The sequence below is a fragment of the Rhododendron vialii genome, chromosome 9a (assembly GCF_030253575.1).
Source record: "Rhododendron vialii isolate Sample 1 chromosome 9a, ASM3025357v1".
In the NCBI taxonomy this organism is placed as follows: domain Eukaryota; kingdom Viridiplantae; phylum Streptophyta; class Magnoliopsida; order Ericales; family Ericaceae; genus Rhododendron; species Rhododendron vialii.
Window position 1 is genome coordinate 2,179,022 of NC_080565.1, and position 17,457 is coordinate 2,196,478.

Below are 17,457 nucleotides of genomic sequence, written 5' to 3' on the forward strand. Positions count from 1 at the left end.
TATTAGGTCTGCACGGTATGGAAAAAAACTTGGCAAAAACCCCTTGAACAGGACTCGAAGGCAGTAGCTGACCGCCATTGTTTGTTGCTCGAATTGAATACGTGCGCATGGAACAAGCACGCGTGAGTATCGAACTAGCACGCGTGACTACAAAGCTGCTGTAGCTGCTCAAACTAGACTTCGCTAAACTTAGAATAAACTATGAGCCATTAGGTCTCACCAGCATTTCATTCTATTTTTTATGCTTAAAATCTTTTAAGGCTTTTGCTCAGCTTTGAAATTGTAATAGTAGTTTGAAATAAAATTGAAAAACAAAAGGTTTTTCCCCTTTCTGTAAGGATGAAGCTTGTCTTCTTCTCGACCAAGGTGATGCACCAAAGCCTTGGATCAAATTAGTAGATTGTAACCGAGTCTCAAAGAGAGACTGCCTACGTATCCCACATTCTGGGGAATCAAGTCAAAACATAGTTCAGACCAAGGTTCACTCGAGTATTTTGCCTCACCTTTTACGCTCTAACTTTTGCCTAGAACGGCCCATTCGGGTCTTCGGCCTAGCGAGCTTTCAAATATTGCCTTTAATTTTGCCCAGACCGCCTTCATAGGTTTTTGGTCTAGCAGGCGGCTCTAACTTTTACTTGGAACTACCCACCTTGGGGTTTTCAGTCCAACGAGCTTCTCTCAAGGAAAAGTAGTACTTGAATTGATCCAAGTTGACCAATGTATTGAATTTGTTACCGTCGAGGTAGACGACCTTTGGCCGCAGCCCCAGATAAAATAGCTTTGATAACGCAAGGTCCAATGCACTTTGGCTGAGATGCCTTGGTCCGGGCCATTTTTGAATGTTCTGACTTGTGCTTGGCGGAACGCTGTTCCTGCAAATTTGAACATGATATGAGGCGCTGGACCTTCTGAACTTTGCTTTACATGGTTTGGCATTCAGTAGCAAAGGGATTTAATGTTTCTTTATCTCGGGATCAACGCCGGGCGTGCCTTTTGAAAGACCCTGCCAATATGTCAATGAACTTTTCCAACCTGTCTAACCGGGCACAATGCTCCTTTGGGATAGTGTTGAACCAATTTGAACTATTCGAGAGTCTACCTCATCTTTCAAGTTTATTTGAATCTTCAATTAATAGGCTAAGCATGCCTTTCGTCTTCCCTTTCGGCGAGGGAACACATTTCCTTGGGGATGACCCCATCGAAATCTATCCCTTCATCGTCAGGGTCGACATAATTTATTCAAAAGCCAGCAAAGTACTTAGAAGCAAGATAATTCATATCATAAGAAAGCTCCTCGGGATTGCCAAGTACAGCAAAAGACTCAAATTGACAATAGAAGCTACGACATGGAAGGCCAAGAGGCACAACCTCCGACTCAGAGCTAGACTTAGACGACTTGACAGACACTGTGTCAGACTCAGACTCAGATGTGTCAATGCAAAATAGACGCAATTTGAAAATGCAACTTTTATAGTTACCCTTAGTTTCCTCATAGAGAAGAGGAATCTAGAGGATATCAGGCCCAAGCAACAGCACTTCGGCTTCCTCAGCTTTTTTGACCAAACCTACTCGATACTCCCATGAATAAATGACTTCAGCTCGTCAGTCCGCTCCTTTGTAAGCTCTTCATTACTGTCAATCTAAGTGTCAACAGTGAAGACCTCAATTGTCCAACCTACAGCCATCATGTTAATCTCCGGTTCGAACGGGATGGATACGATCGGATTGGGTTGGCCTTCTGGAACGATATAGTGGCTAGGGTTGAATATGGTGAAGCTAGGGTTGATTTGAGTGGAGGTGATAGATATCTAACCAACCAGAGGGTCAGAGTTGTGTTGAGGCAAGGAGTTGAAAATGGCGTTGGGCTTTGGTGGAACTTGAACTGTGCCATTGTCAATGAGATCTTGAATCTCATGTCACAAGCGAAAACAGACATTGGTGAAATGGCCAGGCATTTGGTGGAAAGCACAATAGGCGTTAAGGTTGCAGCCAACAGATAGGACTTTTGGTAAGGGAGTTGGGGTCAAAGGTTTGAGATGCCCTGACTTGACAAGTTTTTCCATCACTGCGGATAGAGATGCCTCGAAGACAGAGAAACTCCGAGGTTGGTTTTGACGGGTTTTGTGACTGGGACGAAGGTTAGCGGAACCTTTGCTTGATTTACAACTGCATTGCGTTACACCATCGAAAGAATGCACTCTTTTGCCTTTGAGGTTGATTTCATCACTGTGGATGTCTCCCTCTTCGGCATTGGCTTTGAAAAAGGATCCAGCATCCTCTTTCGGTTGAGTTCCAGCCTCATGAAATTCCGTCAGGTCTTTGAACATGTCTGCCAAGCATAGCTTAATTCCAACCGCTGGAGGGTGGTAGGCTTGAGAAGATTCTTTGGCTAGCCACATATCCGGTTGCGAGGCTATAGAGGTAAAGAGGTTAACCAGACCTTGGCCGAGAGTCATCTGTCTGTCCATTTTGTGACCCATTTCTTCTACAGTCTTTTTCAACTTAGCCAGCTCAATTTGTGCCGCCATTTCAGATTTGAAAGTGACAGTGAAATAGCCCCGGCACACGTTCCCAAGTAGGTTTGGCTCTTCCCTTCAGTGAGATGGCCTAGAGCTTTAGACAACAAAGTAAACGAGAACTCAGTGAGGTTCCTGCAGCAATTAGAATGTAATGCACATGTTGCCATCGTCGGTGTCCTCCTAGACTCTACAACTAAAGACGAGTCTATCTCATGATGTTCGGACGCTACCAGAATCCTCCGAAATCTTTTCGAGGGTGTATCCCTTGAATAGATCGACTGATCCTAAGAGATGTCAAAACAAACTAAGCCTTTGTCTATTCCGTTTTTGAAGTTTTCACTTGGAATTCAGGACAACTCGGTATTGATGACATGACACCTTAACTTTGAACGTCGCAGTGTATAGAGATTTCACACTTCAACCTGGGTAGTGGCAGTGACACGACATCCATACTTTATGGTTCCTTATTTTCGGTTGAAACTTCAATCGGGCATGAGCCAAGGACTTAAAAAGGTTTGATTTTCCAAAAGTCTCACTGATCTAAGGACTTTGAAAATTAGCAACATGCACCATCAAGATGCATGACTCTTCATCGGGCCATGGCAGCGTTCTAATAAGCATAAGACAGACTTGAAAGAGAGACAACCTAAAAGCCGCCCTAAACATGCTCCTACGCAAAACGGTATGTATGTACAGTGCATGCGATAAGAAAAGCAGTAACACGTAGATAGTATATGGGGTTAAATGCAAGTAAATCTTACCCTGCAGGTACCTGTCCTAGTTTGGAGAGTGCTAGTGCTTTGTATATGCAAAGGCTGGTTTTGGCTTGTAACGGGTTCCTCGGACTAAAGCCAAGATATACCTCCCGCTGCCCGCATAACTGCAGAGCAACAATCAAACGGTAGAATGACTCATCATCGTCGAAGGTTGTTGGTCATTCGGGGTCCCCGAGCTCCGGTAAACCGTGTCGGATTGCCAAAACGATCCAACGAGGCTTATCCCACATCGATGCATATGAAGATGCCAAAGAATTTGATTAATGGAACAGAATCGTAAATTCGCAAATGTCTTTTCAAATTTGGCTCTCTTTATTAACCAATACTTAGAAGAAACTACGCGAGAGAATAGTCAAAGATGCCCCAGTCAGGATGGCCGGACATGGGGTCCTGTTAAATCACCAATCTTTTCTTTAGCAGCGCGAAGCTCACTATTTTGATAGACTTTTGTGGGATTGTTATCAAATGTATTAAAATCTAAGTATAGACCAATATTGATTCGATTCCCAACAGAGTCGCCATTGTGTGCAGCGTGCCCGGAAAAATGGGGTGGATCGATGAGCGCGCTTTTTTGGCAGACGAGTGTTCAATTCAGAGTCGCCACTTAGGTTTGAAGGTCCAACACCCAAGGAACCGAACTTAAAACGCTTGTTGCGCTATTTGATTTGAAAAAGGTGAAGGCATCAGTCTGTCATAACCATATCTGGGTTCGGGAGCCAGGTTACGAGAGGGGAAGGGTTTTAAGGCACACCTCTCGCCCAATCCGGAGATCGGTCTCTACTTAGATATTTGCGAAAACGTTTGCGATTCTGTTTGATTAATCGACTCTTTAACCAATTAGGGGCGAGGGAACAGTTTAATGCGGATTAAAGCTGTAACATGTTTGCAGGATGTGATAAATAACATGCATGGATGAAATATTGAAAAAAGATAAAATCCAAAACTGCGATTGGATATCAAAACAGTGTGCTTTTGTATGAATTTGACACAGACAATAGCCAACTTGTATGCATGGATCTACGTGCATGCAAGCCAACCATCGCGCGACAAACACATACAATCGCGCGCGAGTTGATATTCTTCCAACAGGTTGTATTTTATCCCTTTCTGGGCTCTGGAAGGACCAGTACACACCCAGGACAAACCAAGCAGTTAATTTACACAGTTCTAAGCACTTTAAAGGCTGAAAAGCCCAACAATTTAACAAAACACCCCATAAATAGTGTGGGGACAAAATAATGGCCTAAAACCAAACTACCTGTGCAAAGCCACTCACTAGTCAGAGGCTCTCTGACGCGCGAGTGTGGAACTCCGGCGCGCGATGGTCACGCTCTGGCGCGCGATTGTCGCGCCCTGGCGCAACCAAACCAGTGTTTGGTTTGCATGTTTCTGGGTTCTGGGACAGGTCCAGAATGATCCCAAGGGTACTCCATAACAGCAGAAACTCATATTGAACTAAGCTAACAAATATAACAAAGGAAAGCAGTAAACTGATTATTTACATGCTCACAGTGATTTATACAAAGTAAAGCATAAAACAGTAGGACACCAATCCCCCCACGGACCATCGCGCTCAGCAACAGAGTGTCGCGCGCGAGAGTGGGACCGTCGCACGCTGGTTCCTACCACGACGGTTTTTGAAACCTTGCTAGCTTTAGGACTAGGACTGGTATTGATTACCAACCATGGCCCTGCCAGCCCCCCTCAGGGATCAAAACAGAAAACAGTAGGTATGTTATACCTTTGATTTTTGAGTTTGAAAGGTGTTTGAGCTTTGACGTTGAAAATAGAATTTGTGGTGTTTATTTAAGTATTTAGAGGAATGTGAAATTGGATGAAAAGCACTAGAGCCTTTGTACTTGTTCTTTTGAATTTTTGTAACTCTTTGGAAGCTTGGAATTTTGTAACCCTTTGAAAAACATGAACCCTTGGTGTATGGATATTCTAACCCTTCATGTATCAATTTTTTTTGAACCCTTAAAATGGATGAACAAATGGGGTATTTATAGGGAGAGAGGGAGGTAGATATGGGTTGCAAAGAGAGGAATTCAGCCAGTTCACGAGGCTGGCTGAGGTTGCATTGGTGGCTAAGTTTTCACCTTAAGAAAAGTTGGTGGGAACAGTCATTGCGCTCTGGCGCGCGATGGATTCAGTCCGGCACATGATAGAGTAGTTCGGTGTGCGAGGGTTGCGCCCGGGCGCGATGGTCAACGGTCAAACTTTGACTGTTGACCACCACCTAGCAATTTGACCAGCACGTGATGGTCGTGGAACAGCGCGCGCGTGTACCACCTACTCACGCGTTGGTCAACGACCAAGCTTTGACCATTGACCAACACCTGTCAAGTTGATCTGCGCGCGCAGGCTCTCAACCAGCGCGTGCCAGTAGGGGTTTTGGCTTTTGAAGTGGCGTAGGATTAGGCTACGTTCAAGGGTTTTGCAAACACTCAAAGCTCAAACACTTATCATTCCCGGGGTGTTCTTGATCCGTTTCATCATTGGAGAATCAAAAACCCAAAGTAAACTAATCTGGAAGCCCAGATTGGAGTGTCTACAATGTAGTTACCGAAATATAATCTTTTTTTCAACAGCTATTTACCGAAATGTATTTCGTATATATTTTCGACAAGTACTTACCGAAACTGATACTTATTTTCAACAATTAGATACCGAATTTTATATATATTTTTGACATTCACTTACCCAAACAGACCCAAAAAGCTAGAAAACTTGTTTTGATGGACTTTTGAATTTTTGATACTTTCTTCAGGGTGATTCTTCAACGCACGGCAGTCACATAAGTCCAGTGCCCCTATATGATTTCACACGGGAGTTTACAACGAAAAATGTGAATGTTTTCAAACAGGTGGATAATTGGTTCTTTTGATTTTGTTTTTTTACTGCTATTGAATGTTTTTGTTCAATCATGTTTGTAGATTTTTCCATCCAAAGATGAGTTAAGACATTAGATAATATCTATCGGTAAAAAAAATGAGTTTGTGATTTGATAAGGCATCAAAGAGAATGGCAAAGAACCGAAGGCCAAGGATTAAGGATGCGGTTATCCGGGGAGGTTGTCTTCAGAGCAGTCAACTATGTTGGTGGTTATATGTGTTTCGTCATTGTCTAAACTGAGAGATATCCTAAGGGCCCGATTGGATGGTGTATACGGTGGGTGTATTACACAATACACCCTGATGAGAGGTGAATACACGGTTTGGCATCCACTTTTCCCCCTGTATTAACTAATCCCCGTATTCACTAATACACCATTCACAGCCATAAATTATTGCTACCCTCCCAGGTAACAATAGCTAATCCGGGTGTACACGCCTAATTTTTTACTAAAACACCCCTCTTCACCCCCCTTCCCCAATGGCTCTCCCTCTCTCTATTTGCTACAGAGAAACAGAAGGAGAACAACAACACCAACAACAACAGATCACCACCAGCACCCCCACATAAACACACACACACAAAAAACATGTATGTATACGTAGAGAGAGATGTCCTGTTCTTGAGGGTGGGTTGTGTACAAATCGGAGAGATAGACAAGACAACCCACCGATCGGAGAGAAAGACGATTATCGAATTGGGGATGGGTTGTGTACAGATCGGAAGAGAGACAATCGGGGGGCTGCTCCTCCTTCTTTTTCTGCGCTTCTGTCTCTCTTCTCTCTCTCTCTACGTATACAACTATACATGTAGTTGGGAAAATGTGAAAGACTGAAAATCAGTCGATATTCACAAAGTTGGGAAAATGGAAAAATTATCAAGTGTAGTTGAAACCAACCCAAATAAATGGTGTAGAATAATGGAGAGCAATCCAATGGTCACAAACAATTTTGAAAAACACATGTGTGACCATGTGTATTAAAAGTTTCCCTACTTTAAAAAAAATGAAATTTATATTTTACAAATTTGTTAAATTATTTAATTAGTTAATGAAGTAAATTATTATAACTTAGAATTGTCGAAAAATAATTAAATATATTAAGTTTTGCAATTATATAATTAATGTTATGCATAATAAAGTTTGGAACTGCACAACGGCAAAAGAGTCATTTGACAATTTTTTACATCATACACCATTCCTTCTAATATATCATCCAAACCATCTACTTTTTAATACACCCTCTATAAATGTCACATCAATGTGAGTCCTCCCTTCTTAATTAATACCCCCGACTATCTTATCCCCCTTCATAAATAATACACCCAAAACTCATACAGCATCTAATCGGGCCCTAAGTCTAATAAAGGGCAATGATGAATTCAGTTTTCAGTTTCATTCTATGTAATCGTGATTGCTAGTTTAAGTTTATGTAATCCAACTATGTTGTTCAAATTATGTACTGATATCATAGTAGTTTATCATTTCGAGCATTCGATGGATTTATTTTTTACACATTAGATGTAGACCGAATTTTAGGAACAAGATTTTGCTAGTATCGACATCCACAAAAAACACGTGCAACCGCAATTTACATCATAAACCAAACAAAATATGTCGAACATCATAGCCAACATTTCTAGATATCAAATATCCAACATTCATAAACATCCACAAATAAAATGTATGTTGTTCGCCAACCAAAATATACAACCAATGATTATCTAACATCATAAACTCAAGCTCTACCCTCAGGTATGTTCTCAAAGACAACATCTTCCTCTTCCTGTGGCTGTGGATACACTTCGGCCTGGCCCTTGACCCAGCCCCGACCCTGACCCTGGCCTTGGCCTCGACGCAATGGACGCATGATAACCTGCATATAATAACAGTAATGCAAACTTAAAAGTTCGAAAAGTCAAAAAAAAGTTAATAATGCTAATAATACTCCTAAAATCCGTAAGTTGTATGTCCTACGCATGTTCAAGGGTAGGAAAACACCTACTTCTACTTCCAACATTCCAACAGCTATGAACTATTATTGTTTCTCACACTTCAGGTTACCTTTTCGGCAAATATAAACAGTTTCATGCACATAACACTTAATCCCTGCACTTAGTGGTGATTTATACTAAAGCAAGTGTAAAATTGAAGAAAAAATAATTATAATTTTCGGTTTCTGATTACTGAAAGTGGTAAACAATTTTGATTTCTGGTTACTGAAAGTTCTTACATATTTCGACATTCAAAAACCGAAAATATGCAAGTAATACTGTTCTTGGTTACCGAAATTGTTTACCAATGTAAGATAGCCTCCAACCTACTTCGTGTCCCTCTTACTTACACAACCACAGCTTGGATTATGCACTTACCTGCCTCACCTAGATCTGCTTGGCCAGTCATTAACTAACTAATTTCGTAAAACAGTAAACGGTAAAGCATTACGAAATGCAGTTGTTCCTCACTAACATTACCTCTCACACATCCCATATTATTGACTTTATAACTGGTCTTATAAATCTTCCAGAGGAAAATGTTGAAAAGCTAAAAAGAGGAAGTTATGTCTCAATCTCCAATTACTAAAAGCTACTTCAATTCATCACAACAAAGACCTAAACCATAATAATATGAAACCCACCTTCAACCGATTTACCCACCTTGAACTTACATATTTGTAGGGGGATGAAAACGATTGATGCTTCGGGTCAACCTGGAGTGCAACGGCTTATTCGTGCCTCTTTATCGGAACCCTAATTCGTCGTCAGAACCCTAATCTGCAAGACAGACAAAGGGTGAGCGCACCTCTGCCTCTCGTGGCAAAGGCCCTCCGATGCCAAAGTTAGTATCACGTACTGATCAATAAACCCTAATTATCAATAGGTGAATAGTATGAATGCCAAGAATTGCGTACCTTTTACCTCCAGGTTTATCTCGTATTTATAGATTTACGGATGCTTGCTGCCCAAGTATCCATGTTCCCCTAGGATTCCTATCTCGTAGAGGAATCCAGGATCTCTTGGATTCTCGTGCCATTATCGGTCTTGTTAGCTTAACCCTTCCAGGACTCTTTTCCATGGTTAGCCAAACATCCCCATTCACATCGAGTGTCTTTCCCTGACCCTATATACTCGGGATCTTATTTTCTTACGGAATAACACCGTTCTGGAACCTTCTAGAGCGTTCCTGCCGCTTTAACATTTAAGGCTGCCTTTCCTACAGTACACTACCTGTTCGGCTATCTCATTGCCGAACAGATTGCCTGGTCCTATGACCTCACATGCAACTGGTCCTTATCATTATATTTGGACAAATGACTTCACATGTCTTTTATCCTTACAATCGCCGAACAGACTATATGGACCAATGACTTCTCATGTCGCTGGTCCATATCACCGTTCACCGCCCTACCCGGTGGTACCACCTGTCGTATGAAGTACGTGCTTCCGTACATCACGTGTTCGGCAACTAACTGTACCTGTTCGAGAATATCTCCCTACAATATTTCATTTTTTTTGTTAAATTGATAATTTTTCACCTCCTCATCCTCAAGGACAGTATCTTCCTCTTCCTCACAAACAATGTTTACATGATTTCAAAAGCAACACTGGGAAAAAAAATTTCTTTGTTTTCTTTACAAAGAAATAGCCAACGAAAGAAAGAAAGGTTTTTTAGGGGGCAGTCCTACTTTCATTTTAGAGAGATAAACCCCCTAAGACCACACCAAGATCCATTGGAGATTACCCATCTGGGTTTAGACCCATTACAGTTGCAAACCAAAGCTCTGGTTTGATTGGAAGTACTGAAGAGCAAGAAACAGCAGCAGTCAAGGCAGATCCTAACGAGGCAATACAAGGTAAATCCACATCAATTTCCCAAATTTATGAGTTTTCTATTCCAGGGCTTAAATGGGTTGTCTTTGAAAATCTTTGAAAAAAAGGCATCAATGTATGTATGTATGTATATAGACGGAAAAGGGAGAGATGAGGATGAGAGGGGAAGGAGGGAGAACGATGTACCTTGATGTGGGAGAATCGTGTTTGGGGCGGTGGACCGGCGACGGTGGTGCGACAGTGCCAGCTCCTGCTTTGGGGCGGTGGCTATGGAGGAAGAGAGACACGAACGCATAGAAGAAGAGAGAGAGGCTTTGTTTTGATTTTAGGGTGAAAGTGTTATTTGAGGGATAGTGTAGGTGTTTAAGTGAGAAGAGGTATATTGGGAAGTTTAATGTCTTGTACTCTTCGTAATTCAAAAAGAATTTTTCAAAAAATTTCTCCTAGATTCTATCTACTTTTAACATTACTCTTTCTATTTCTCTCCACTTATTATCCCTACTATTTTTCAAAAAAAATTTCAAACTCCAATCTAAACAAAACATAAGTGAATTTTATGGATTGGTTGGAAGTAAATTTTATATTAAATATATGGGTGATTGGTGAAGTGAAAGAAATGGGTTATGAGAGAAAATAAAGGACTGCGAATAGCGGCCTCCATTTGCAACAAGTGTAGTAAGTGCTTTGTTTTTTTGGGTGATGGGTTCAAGGGACACCTAAAAAAACACCCAAAATCTCAATCTCATAGTTCTCGATTAAATTTTTATGATCCGAACCGTTCAATGTGTGCAGAATGTGATTTTAAGGGTGCCCGCAAGAAATTAGCAAAAAAAATGACCGTGAAAGACTTGATTTGAGCAGTTTTTATTTGAACCGTTCAATAAAAAACTGTTCGAAACTGTTCGGATCAAGCCCTTCCCGGTCTTTTTTTTTGCTGATTTCTCACGGGTACCCTTAAAATCACGTTCTGATCACATTGATCGGAAACTATGAGGTGATTTTTTGGGTGTCCCTAGAACCGTCCCGATATATATATATATATATATATATATATATATATATATATATATATATATATATATATATATATATATATCTGTTTCTGTGGTATTACGTTTTTTGGTCAAAAATTTTTAAAATCTTTTTTTTTAGCAAATTCATCGTACTACTTTGGTGAGTGATTTTAATTAAGGGCTGTAAATTACCTAGGAGTACTTTTTAATCTAAAGATCCATATTTAATATGAGCACCATGCTCTCGTTTACATTGACCCAGTACGTCTCTCCTCTTCAACTTCTGGGGGTTCTCCTCTCTGAAAAATACCTAATTCTTTCCGTCCAGATCTGCACTTTTTTCCTTGAGGAATTTCCCTCAGAGAAACAAAATCTGAGAGAAAAATGAGGATGGCATGATTTCTTACTTTGGTCCATTTTCAGTTCATGCTATTCCCATCGATTATGAATTGCCCAGAAAAGTTCTTCACCCTTTTCCAACTCTTGCTCTGGATTCCTTTGTTCAAATATTTTCCTTTTAACAGGGTTCAGATTCTTTAGTATGATTAACCTGGTTTAAGCTTAACTCGATTTTTCCCTAATTCAGATCTTTTGTCGATTTCGGGTTTTTTGCTTATGACAGAGAGTGGTGGTGGCAGTAGCGGGGCTCTCTGACGACAAAGCCAAGCGAAGGGCCATGAGTACAGCCTATAGCCTCCCAGGTACTGTTTTTAGGAATTTCAAAAGTATTTCAATTTTCTATTTTCTATTTCTGTTTGAATGTATATTTGTCTATAAAAAATTAAGTAGAGGTGTTAGTGTTCAATTTCACCAGTTATACGACTTACTCGGTTATAGGTTATAGGCAGTGTGTCAAACTAGAATTTAAGGGAATTTACTTTATTCGGCTCTTCATTGTTTTTTCTTTTTCTTTTGGGAAATATTTGGATCCTTATATAACGAGTATTCTCATTTAGAAGCCGAATATCCAAGAGACAGACAAAACCCAGATCAATTTTCCATAGATCTGGCTGTTTTATGGGTATATCATCATGTTTTTAATTGCAGGGGTTGAATCAATTGTTGTGGATGTGAAGGACCAAAACAGATTGACAGTGACTGGGGTCTCCGGCTCCCTAGATCCAGTGAAACTAACGATTGCATTGAGAAAGTCGTGCGGCTTCGCAGAACTTGCCTCAGTAGGTCCAGCAGAAGAACCAGAGTCCAAGAAAGCAGCAGCAGATGAGAAGAAGAAAGATTCAAAGATGATGTTTTGAAGCGCAATCAGATGGCCTCTTGTTACCAACATCCTCTCCCCATTCTGGCCTACCATCAACGCCCTCCTCCTAACATGCATCAGCCAAAACCATCATAGAAGTGCCGAAGAATACCCAATTCTTGTGTTATTTGCTATGAAGCACATGCACGGATGACAAGGCAAAATCTAAAAAAGTAGGATACAGATGCGGATGCGTCAAGGATACAATCTTGTAAATTATGCATTTAATTTATAATTATTAATCTTCTGCTAGGCATAAAAATGAAGGCATATGAAATAAAGGAGTGGTTGAATTATCAATACTAAGCATTAAGTACATGTCAATTTGAAAAGTCAAAAAATTGATACTCCTTCCGTTCCAATTTGTTTGTTCAATTGTCGAAATACGTGTTTTTCAAAAATATACTAATATCTTACAATTTATAATGTTTTTTATGATTTTGAAAATTTTGTATAATAAAACTAATTGAGATCTATCAAACAAGATCCATATTGCATATTAAAAACATTACGAATTGAAAATTATAGCCAATTCTTTGAGAGGTCAAACGCTCTCAAAAAGGGGACAAACAAACTGGGACGGAGGGAGTATTCATTATCCAAAAGATGAAGATTTTGTAATAAAAAAAAATACACATTAATAGGGTAATAGACTTAGGCTGTGTTTCACAACCCAAATAAGAACTTATTTTTTGTTGAATAAGAAGGCTTGTTCTCCAAAACATAAGAAGGAGGTGCTTATTTTTCAGAATTTATATAGGAACCAATGGGCGCCGGAGAGGGAAATCGTATCAGCGGCCGCGCTGGGCCATCTCCGGCTACCGGACGGCCGATTCGAGCCGTTCAAAAATTCTAAAAAAAAAAATCAAGGAGGACATCGCGGGAATCAACGGCATCCGAAATGTGTAAAGTGCTTGATCCGAGCACTCCTTTTCCGTGTATATATGATCATCACATATACACGGAAAATGGGTGCTCGGATCAAGCACCCTACATAACTCGGATGCCGTTGATTCTCGTGATAGCCCCCTCAGTTTTTTTTTTTAGAATTTTTGGACGGCTCGGATCGGCCGTCCGGTGGCCGGAGACGGCCCGGCGCGGCCGCCGGTACGATTTCCCTCCGCCGGCGCCCATTATCATAGCAACAGTCTTATTTTTTGTATAAGGCAACTTCAAGCTCAAAAATCATGTGTTTATGCAAATAATTTTCCTATCACTATGGATCTTGTTTGATAGATCTCATTGAGATCTTTAATATGGTGCAAAAAAAATTGATTTTTTTTTTTCATTTACATGATTTTTGAGTTTGAAAATGTGAAAGGAACTTTTTATTTGGATTTTGTGGAATGATCCTTCTTATTTTTTAATGAGAAGTGACAAAATAAGTATTTATTTTTTAAGAAGATTTCGGGAACGAGACCTAATAAATAGAGCTGTAGGGCAGTGCCAATGCCACGACAAAATCTTTTGCCACGACTGCTAGATGTGCACCGACCAATATACTAACCTTTTCAGTAAACAATAGAGCGCACACACTCTCTATCTATCACCCCCATTTTTCTCACTGATGTACCTTCCAGCTTCCCTTCCTTTCCTCCCCCATCCCCTTCTTCTCCCGTTTGCAGCATCGGCATACTACGACCCGCCTCTCAGAATCTCAAATACATTTCCACAATTTATCACTACCATGCACCACGGGATCCACTTTTCTCTCTCTTTTTTTGAAAGACGGACCCACTTTTCTCTCGTGCTCCTCTATCATCTGTAATTTGAAAGTTAAAATCAACCACCACCGAACGACATTGAAACCCCACCCCCCCCTAAAGATCTCACAATCTATTTCCATTATTGTCTCTGTTTCAAATCTTTCAATTTCGCGCGCACGCATGTCTGTTTGTGTTTTTTTGGGTAGCTTAAATTTTCATGTTTTTTATAGATCAAAGGAGAGAGTTTTAGTTTTGGGCATGGGGAATTCAGTCAATTCGACGATTATAAGAGATAAGTCCAATAATCTAGTCATATCCGGGACGAAGATGTTGTGTCTAATAGGAGATCTCAAACTCTCGCCATGGTGTGATCTCCGACGACCGGCCTGCTAGAAAAATGCAAAATTTGAAGTGAATCAAAAGGGTAAAATAAAACTGGAGAAGCGAGAAGGAGAACGGCCAAAGGGTGGAATTGTACGACTCCACAAAACATCATGGCACTAAACAAAGTTGTCGTGGCATTCTCGGTGCCATAAAATATACTTCATATATATACACATATGTCTATATACTATTGGATACAATTTATTATATATGTAAACAATAGAAATTCACACCAGTAAAACACAGAGAGCAAGAGAGAACCTCGTAAATCAAAAGTTGCGAACTACGGTTGAGAAAATATCGACCGGTTTAAGAATGATGTAACCTTTAGAATATGTGTGGTTGGGGTTGAGGACAACTTAAGGACCATGTAGTGAGTAAAGTCACTATAGGATAATAGTGAGGATTTCAACCATCTATCGGAGTAATCAATTGTCCATATTTAAAATAAATTCTTCCAGGCAAGAGTTATTCTCTTCCATGGAAGGGTTTTTTTTAAATCCGAACCGTTGAAAACAATGGGTGAAAATTACTAGAAGGTCCCCGGATCCGAGGATAGTGAATTTCTCCAAACTCACTTATTGAATATAAAATTATATTGGAATCCTCTCAAATGGAGAAATGGAGGAAGAATTTGAGGATTGGATTGGGATGCTCTTGGAGTTTGGCACCGAGCAGAGTTTCCATCCACTATAATAACTGTTCAGTGCCCTCCAGTCCCCTCCAATTTTAATTTTCAATACTATCACAAACTGTTAAAACACACAATCACATTAATTCACTCATAGTAAGTGTGGGGGTCCACACACGCTAAACACACACACACAAAATTATTGTTGGTTTCACAATGGACTCAAAAAATTATCGAAATCGTTTATTTGTGAAGGCATTTTTTTCTTCACAAACAAGAATTGTTCATATATCAAACGCCGTCCGATCAAGCTAATTTTTTGCGTGAATATTCTTTTCCATCAGTTATACAAACCGAAAATAAAAAAAGAAGGGATTGAACCATTAGTATTTTTTTTTAACGCTAAACAATTACTTTACTGAATGAGAAGAGGCTCGATATAGTACATGAAAGTGGCTCAGATTCACAGTGCTGTAAATCCAAGCCCTTCATTTTTGTTTCGTGGACACTTTCATGTATTGTTTTCATGTTTCTTTACAATTTCGGAAGTGGAATTTCCATTAGGAAAGATGAGAATAAATTCTTTACACCGCTGGTGTAAACATTTGTTTCTTTCAAATCAATTACATTCAACCATGTCGCCATGTTTTATTAATTAAGACCACTATTTTAATACATGTCGCAATATAATTAACACCCCAAATCTAACAGGGCGGTTCAATGGACAACTATTTAAACACTTAAAAAAACACCCCAAATCTCAATCACATAGTTTCCGATCAAATTTTTATGATCCGAACCGTTCAATGTGTGCAGAATATGATTTTAAGAGTGCACGCGAGAAATTAGCAAAAAAAAAAGACCAGAAAGTGCTTGTTTTAAGCAGTTTTTAATTGAACCGTTCATTAAATCTAAGTTAAAAACTGCTCAGATCAAGCTCTTTTCGGTCTTTTTTTTTGCTGATTTCTCGCGGGCACCCTTAAAATCACGTTCTGATCACATTGAGCGACTCAGATCATCAAAATTTGATCGAAAACTATAAGGTATTTTTTTAGGTGTTTAAATAATTGTCCATTGAACCACCCCGTATAACTAATTTAGAATAAATAAATATTTACACCAATTGTATAAAGAATTTATTCTCTGGGAAAATTATTGGATTGTCATGGCACACCCACCACCAAGACCAGGGAATAGTTTGAAGCTCTAATAATTGTAAGGTCTCAATAATTGCACCAAATTATTGGATGGCCCGGCCAAATCAAGACCGGTAAATAATTGCTCATGCTTTTGAATAATTGCACGGCCCCCACCAAAGCCAGTGAATAATTGCCCATCAAGACCGGTGAATATGATAGGAATTGTTCATTACTAATTTTACAAAATCTTCGAGCTTGTTGTTCCGGTTTAAAATTAGTTCGATGGAACATTAATAAGTAAGGATCGAAATAGATTTGTACAAGATGAAAGAGATGAAAACAAAAATTCGAAACTTCAATTCCATTCTTTCCATGTACAAATGAGTTTCGATTGTATACTTATCGATATTTGATCAAACTAATTTTTTTTACTTAATTAACAAGTCTGACGAAATTTAAAACAATAAACGATTTCGATCATTATTGTGAGTAGAGAGTGAGCTCACAAATGGGGTCCGCATGAAACTAGACAAGAGCTTCCTCCAATTGTTGCTAGGTCTTAATAATTGCACCTCTCTACATCATTCCACCTCTGCAAAAGTTGGACGTTGAAAAAAAAGCTCTGCAAATTTTACAAAAAAAAGAGTAAGTATTCAACCTCGGGTTAATTTCACTGACCTCCCCTCTGGTTTCTGACAAATTCAAGAACCTCCCTTGACATTTCTGAAATATCACTGACCTCCCCTACTTTTGAAAATATTATCCCAATTCCCCCAGTCCATCACTGTAGTTTAAACGATGTTAGTTTTTAGGAGTAAAAGACTTGAATACCCTTTTTAATGTTCGTTTTTCACAATAAAAGCCGTTTTGAGTGCTTCCCCTTTGACCCTATTTCTGCCCTCGCCGGTGATCGCCGTTTACACCGCCACCCCAATATGAAAGCCTCAAAAAACAACAGCAACTAATTTTTGCACAAAACCCATCCAGTTCAAGGTTTTTTTTTTTCTTTTTATTACCAATTTCACACCTCAATTACAGAAAGTAATGAAACAAATCACAGTATTGGTTGATCGGGATGGTTTTCGGTATTCCGAATTTATTTCTCTGGTTTTTGTGAACTTTTCTTTCCAATTTTCACAATGGAGGCACATCACTTGACAAAAGACAAACCCTCCTCCATCTACCACTAAAGACCCAACAAGAATGGACGAAACCTCCACTTTTTCTTTTTGATCGACAAGACAATCCTCCATTTTTTTGGGTCGGATTCACCACAACATAGCTTCCATGGTGATATGTCGGGGTGCA

The 17,457-nt window shown here is 39.7% G+C and overlaps 2 protein-coding genes across 2 annotated transcripts; one reads left to right on the top strand and one right to left on the bottom strand.

The window, feature by feature from the left end:
• Positions 1-7,760: 7,760 nt before the first annotated feature.
• Positions 7,761-10,679, bottom strand: LOC131301630 (uncharacterized). The gene is made up of 3 exons (XM_058328005.1): positions 10,661-10,679; positions 10,205-10,424; positions 7,761-8,064 (listed from the first exon to the last, which is right to left on the bottom strand). The coding sequence occupies exons 1-3, from the start codon at positions 10,677-10,679 to the stop codon at positions 7,785-7,787; spliced, it is 519 nt and encodes a 172-aa protein (XP_058183988.1). The 3' UTR covers positions 7,761-7,784.
• Positions 10,680-11,264: 585 nt separating this feature from the next.
• LOC131301918 (heavy metal-associated isoprenylated plant protein 39-like) lies at positions 11,265-12,589 on the top strand. Its single transcript, XM_058328424.1, has 3 exons — positions 11,265-11,424; positions 11,654-11,732; positions 12,079-12,589. Exons 1-3 carry the CDS (start codon positions 11,416-11,418, stop codon positions 12,285-12,287), a joined length of 297 nt encoding a protein of 98 aa, XP_058184407.1. The 5' UTR covers positions 11,265-11,415; the 3' UTR covers positions 12,288-12,589.
• Positions 12,590-17,457: the final 4,868 nt, after the last annotated feature.